Source organism: Trachypithecus francoisi, unplaced genomic scaffold (genome assembly GCF_009764315.1).
Source record: "Trachypithecus francoisi isolate TF-2019V2 unplaced genomic scaffold, Tfra_2.0 Lachesis_group20, whole genome shotgun sequence".
Lineage (NCBI taxonomy): Eukaryota > Metazoa > Chordata > Mammalia > Primates > Cercopithecidae > Trachypithecus > Trachypithecus francoisi.
In genome coordinates this window covers 19,134,309-19,140,776 of record NW_022681466.1, presented here as the reverse complement: position 1 = coordinate 19,140,776, position 6,468 = coordinate 19,134,309, and the positions used below count along the sequence as shown (strand labels likewise).

At 41.3% G+C, this 6,468-nt stretch overlaps 1 protein-coding gene across 1 annotated transcript; it reads right to left on the bottom strand.

Annotated features, from left to right (window-relative positions):
- Positions 1-4,775: 4,775 nt before the first annotated feature.
- LOC117067021 (keratin-associated protein 4-12-like) lies at positions 4,776-5,920 on the bottom strand. The gene has a single exon (XM_033183072.1). It carries the CDS (start codon positions 5,830-5,832, stop codon positions 5,182-5,184), a length of 651 nt encoding a protein of 216 aa, XP_033038963.1. The 5' UTR covers positions 5,833-5,920; the 3' UTR covers positions 4,776-5,181.
- Positions 5,921-6,468: the final 548 nt, after the last annotated feature.

The window sequence follows — 6,468 nt, the reverse complement described above, 5'->3', positions numbered from 1 at the left end:
TCCCCTTTATACCCTGCTGAAGGCCCATTGCCACCACGTCATTATTTCCTTGTTATTATTTACCTGCTGGAAAAATTCATCATGTAATTATATAATTGTGTTTGTCTAGTTAAATACTCCAAAACTGAGAAAATAACCCATTTCCTTTTCCTGCTGTGCTCCTGCATTTCCTTTGGAAATGCTTCACATATTTCTTCCTTAGTGGGGGTTCACCTTTGTCCCTGGTCTATGCTGTGTCTTTTACAAAGCGTCTTTTACTGGTCACAGGACTCTCTGACATTTTGTTTTTAATTGTGACTCTCCCTTCTACCTGTCGATTACTGTCTGCAAATTATGGGGGATGATTTTTATAATGTGAATGTATCTTTTGTTGTCCAAGAATGTCCTGGTCAGGTGAAATGTTGGAAAGGGATTAGAAGGTAGGACTCATCTGGGGAAGGAAGTCCCATCTGTACTGAGGATGACTCTGATCCCGTGTGTGCATCTTGGATGGGGGGGTAGATGGTCAGATCCCAACAAGTTCTAAACTCTTTGTCAGATCTTATTCCACAGCCTCCAGCGAAAGTACTTACCCATGACTCACTGCCTTTAAAGGGTAAAAACACATTTTGCTGTATGTCTTACAGTATAGGCATTAAGAGTAGGAAGTTTATCTTTTTTTTTTTTTTTTTTTTTTTGACAGAGTTTTGCTCTGGAGTATAGTGGCATGATCTCAGCTCACTGCAACCTCCACCTCCTGGGTTCAAGCGAATCTTCTGCTTCAGCCTTCCGAGTAGCTGGGATTACAGGTATGCACCACCACACCCAGCTGACTTTTGTACTCTTAGTAGAGACAGGGTTTCACCATGTTGGCCAAGATGGTCTGGATCTTTTGACCTCGTGATCCACCCGGCTTGACTTTACAAAGTGTTGGGATTGCAGGCGTGAGCCACCGTGCCCAGCCTGATTAATCTTTGATCATCAAAATTGCATGATGGATTTTTCATTTACAAAAGCATTTGTTATGTATAAAGAATATTTAGAATTATTAAGCCTTCAATAACATGCATCCAAGTTGTTCTACCGGGTACTCTGGGTGTAGAACAGACAAACCCTCACCTTTTTCTTGCAGGTACTTGCATAAGACACTTGGATAGGAAACAGAGTTTGGCAGAAATGAAAAGAATTACAATTATTTTCATTAAATAACTAAAATAAAGAATGTATAGTATGTGGATAAGTTCCGTACACCCTCAGGGTATGTATATTACTTGTGAAGTATTGATTATATAGGAGGCATTGTATCAAATATCTTATATTTGTTTCATTTTCACGCTTTAATATGACCTTATGAACTAGTTTATATTCTTATTAGTCTTTTAGGGGAATAGTCAAAAGAAGCATTAAAAAGTTAAAGCAAACAAACAGAGAACTTGTCCAAGATTAAAGAGAAAGCCTAATATGTCTTAGTGTAGCCAAGACAGCAGTAAAGAATAAAATTTGCTAAGCTTGCTGAAACTGTTTTATCTTTGGAACGTTTCATCTTTTTTATCCACCCTGCACACTCCTACTCATGTGTCAAGACCCAGTTAAAATATTTCCTCCTCAATAATATCTTTCTTGATAAGCTAACCCATTCATGTATCATAATTTCCTGCCTTGTGCTCATAATTTGATACATTCTACTGTATCATAATTTCCTGCCTTGTGCTCATAATTTGATACATTCTACGGTATCATTGTCATTTACTCCTGTCATTCTACCATATGCAATGCAAATACCCTGAAGGCATGTGCTATGGCATTTATTCTTGTTACCATGATACTCAGCACAGAGAACACTGGTGGTAAATATTTGTTGAGTGAATGAAGGCTTTTTGATGACATAGAGTTATATAAGGTCAGTTAAAAATGTACATATCTTTTGACTTCTGGATAAAAGAGAGGAAAACATTCCAAACAAAGAGATCATAGTTTCATTTCAGGAAGACTAAACTCATTTATGTGGTAGGTAACATGTCACCTGATAAATAACCTATGTGGAAAGTTGTGGAAGTTAACAGTCAATTTGTAGAATGAGACTTGTTTATAGATAATCAGGAATACAGTGTTTAATATGCATGTCTATATTCACGCAGTAAAAAGACAGGAAGGAGGTAAACACCAAATGGTAGGACTGATTCTCCTTTACCTCCTGACTTCCTCATTTTACTCTTATTGATTGATATAACTATTATTTCCAGTTTGATATCAGCCAGCCAAAAATATTTGCTGATCATCTGTTGTCTTAGCTTAAATTCTACCCAATGCAAACCTTGAGAAAAAGACTTGAGTGCACATAATTTATCTGGGGGATGATCCCAGGAAGCACAAGTGAGGAAATGGTGAAAGTAAGACAGGAAAGGTAGAAAATCCCAAGAATGTTTGTCTTAATGGTAGGGCCCCCACCGTGGGCAGCTCGGGCCGAACCCTGGGGAAAGGCCTGAAGCTGGAGGCACTTGGCCACCATGATTGCACACCTACAAAATCCTGGAGAGTCAGCTGGGTATTAATCATGAGATCAGATAAAATATGAACGTATACTAACTTGTAGACTTTTTATACACTAGCAATAATTCTCTCTAAAATTTAATGGAGAGAAATCACACACCGGGGCCTATCGTGGTCTGTGTATGTGGGGGAGGAATAGTATTTGGAGAAATACCTAATGTAAATGACGAGTTAATGGGTGCAGCACACCAACATGGCACATGTATACATATGTAACCAACCTGCACGTTGTGCACATGTACCCTAGAACTTAAAGTTTAATTAAAGAAAAAAATGTGCTCACAATCCTCAAGAGTAAATAGAAAAATATGTAAATAAATCTGCTAAGCCTATATGAAGGAAAGTGTTAACATTTCCTGAAGGATATAAAATAATGTTTGAATAAATGTCAGAACAAGTGATGTGCAACCAAAGCCAGGTTTTCGAATACATACATACATGTGTTACACATGCATTTAATGAGGATGTATCTCAATTTGTAACATTAGCTATTGAATGGGATCGGCAAAGACCATGATGGGAAACTTACTTTTGCTCATATTCTTTTGTATCATCTAAATGTTTAAAGAGCATATATTTGTGTATAAACGATATAAAAATCCTTAGAAAATAATAAATATGATTTATAAAAATTCATAATTTTTTCTACAGATTCTGTTAAATATATTTTCTGCTCTTTTGTTTACATTCTTATTTCTTTCATGAACTAAAATATTAAAAGTACATTTCAGTCAGTCATCTGAGCTCTCAAATTAACTATCATGAATTTCACATTGTCCTGGGGGACAGGCTGGGTTCCCCAGGAAGCAGACACTGAGATGGAAAGCAACATGCAGGAGGTTTATTGAAGCGTGTTCTTGGGATTAACACTGGGGAGAGGAGGGGAGGGAAGGGGAGGGAAAGGGAGGAGAGGAGAGGAGAGGGAAGGGAAGGGAAGGGAGGGGAGGCAAGGGGAAAGGGAGGGAAAGGGAAGGGAAGGGGAAATGGAAGGAAAGAGAAAGGGAAGGGAAGGGAAAGGACAGGAAGGGAAAGGAAATGGAGAGAAAGATCAGTGTTGACACTGAGATAAATGAAACTGCAGGGCAATCTCAGTGGAAGTCTCAGACGAACCTACAGGGAGTTCTGGAGATGAGATGACCCACTAAAGGCATCCCTCTTTGGGGAGAAATGCGAGTCTTTATAGTTTCATCCTAAAAACTGGGCATGACTTTGGACAAAAAGAAACAAAAATCAGTCTCCAGCATACCTATGAGTTTTCACCAGGCGTGCTTCCTTCATTTCCATCACCTGCCTGGCCCTGAAGGTGGTCCCCTCTACATGGCAGCATGAACTCCCCACTGAAACTCTGCCAGTCAGAATGAAGCACATCCACTGTGCTTGTGTTGAGGCTTCATTGCACATGACTCAGTAAAAAATACATGGACTGTGCTAAACCACCTATTAGTTGCTTTTACTGGCAAGAAGAAGAAGAAGGAGAAGGAGAAGAAGAAGAAATTGAAAGATGGTCTTTTAAAAGATCACAGCTCTCTTCACAATAGTAAAGACATGGAATCAGTCTAGGTGCTCATCAATAGTGTATTGGATAAAGAACATGTGACATCTTCACACCATGGAATACTACACAGCCATAAAAAAGAATGAAATTATGTCCTTTGCAGCAACATGGATGTGGCTGGAGGACATTATCTTAAGCAAATTATTCCAGGAACAGAAAACCAGTATCGCATGTTCTCACTTGCAAATGGAAGCTAAACATTGGGTACACATGGACACAAAGATGAGAACGATTGGGGACTCCAAAAGGGGGGAGAGAGGGAGAGAGGAAGGGCTAAAAATGACCCATTGCTCACCACCTGGTGACAGAATCATTTGTACCCCAAACCTCAGCGTCACACAACATGTAACAAATATGAATATGTACTCTTTGATTCTAAAATAAAAGTTGAAATTATTTTTTAAAAGAGAATGAATTGTGTTCAGTCTTTCCAAAATGTTTCCCTTGTTGTTACATTCATGGATATTTCATGACTTCAGCTTCACTCTTTTTGTCTAAAGACTACAAAATGACTAACTGATTTGACTAAACCTGAAAAGACTTTTCTAGAAAAAAACTAGGCAGTGATCGATGTCAGTTGACCTCTATTGAAAGTTTGACTAATGTGTGCTGTCTGCCCTACAGGAATAGTTAAATGTAATCACCCAGAACCCAAATATAAAACTTTTTAAAAAAGAGAATAACAGTCATATTCAGTTTTCAGTGCCAATAGAATAGAGGTTTATTTTGGTACATAGAAATAACAAGGTGCAAAAATGTTTGTGAAAGACTTTAAGAGAGAGACTCCACTGGACTTCAAGGTCAGAGGCATTAAGATCTGTGGCCCTACAAATGATGGAGGCAGTCTTCAAATTCCTTAGGCTCGATGCATAAATGTCCTGAAGTCAAAGAGGTGGGGGGATGTTGGAGGGCAATTTGTCAATTTATTAGGAGATTGTCAATGAATTCATTTGGAAGGCAGGGAGTTTGGACAAAATGTAGAATGCAAATACAGAATTTCTAAGGATGAGGCTTGCTTATGGGACACATGTTTGAAAAGAGAGCCCTCATCTGTAGGAAAGGAGGTAATAAGGAACTGGTGTGTTCACGGCAGAGATTTAGCAGCAAGAGGAGGCGCAGCACAAGGGGCGGGGGCAGGTGGAGATGACACAGGTTGGGCGATAGCAAGTGGTGTGGCAGGAGACTCGGCCACAGACTGGACGCAGGCAGCAGCAGGGGCGGCAGCAGCTGGATTCACAGCAAGAGGGGCGGCAGCAGCTGGAGATGCAGCAGCTGGGGCGGCAGCAGGTGGGCTGGCAGCACACAGACTGGCAGCACTGGGGCCTGCAGCAGCTGGACACACAGCAGCTGGGGCGGCAGCAGGTGGGCTGGCAGCACACAGACTGGCAGCACTGGGGTCTGCAGCAGCTGGACACACAGCAGCTGGGGCGGCAGCAAGTGGTCCTGCAGCAGGTGGTCTGACAGCAGCTGGGGCGGCAGCAGGTGGACTGGCAGCACTGGGGTCTGCAGCAGCTAGACACACAGCAGCTGGGGCGGCAGCAAGTGGTCCTGCAGCAGGTGGTCTGACAGCAGCTGGGGCGGCAGCAGGTGGGCTGGCAGCACACAGACTGGCAGCACTGGGGCCTGCAGCAGCTGGACACACAGCAGCTGGGGCGGCAGCAGGTGGTCTGGCAGCAGCTGGGATGGCAGCAGGTCTCCAGTCCACAACCCTGGTCAGAGCACACAGAGCCACAACAGGAGTTGACCATGGTGTCAGAGGGTGGAGGTTCTCGGTGGGTTTCTAGGAGAGTGAGTATTCTGAGTTTGATCTCTCCTTGCTCTCTCTTTTGCTTTTTATACCCTGCTGAGAGCTACTACGAGCATGTGAATAATCTTGTGGTTTGCACATTACTAATAGAGAAGCAGTTCTTTTTCAGTGAATTAGATAGTTGTGCTTATCTGGTAAATATTTCTATAAATAGAAAAGGCACCATTTCCTTTTCCTGTTGTATTCTGAGCTATCCAATTTGGTTAAGCCAAGTGAATCAGCTCTCATTCTCCTTCCCTCATCTGATGTGTCTTCTGATGTGTAGACCCATTACATGACATTGTTTGATTGGATTCCATAAGTATTAATTCTTTATTTATTTGACTCCTGGATAATAAGTTGAGAATAGATTTTAAGATGACTAAATCTCCTCTGCTCTCAAAGAGGTTAAAAATAAATCACATAGAATGTGGGTAGGAAAATGGGATGAAAGACTTGGGGGGTGATGGGAGGTAACTTTTGTATAATGAGGAACACTGTGATTCTTTGAATTTTGTGGCTAGTCAGTGAGATGGAAAAGATCCCACTGAGATTCCTGTCTGTTTCATGTTATTGAATCTATTCAGCTTGACACAGA

What these genes read in the sequence shown, in the direction of transcription:
- LOC117067021 (XM_033183072.1), bottom strand. Translation starts at nt 5,832, where the DNA reads ATGGTCAACTCCTGTTGTGGCTCTGTGTGCTCTGACCAGGGTTGTGGA.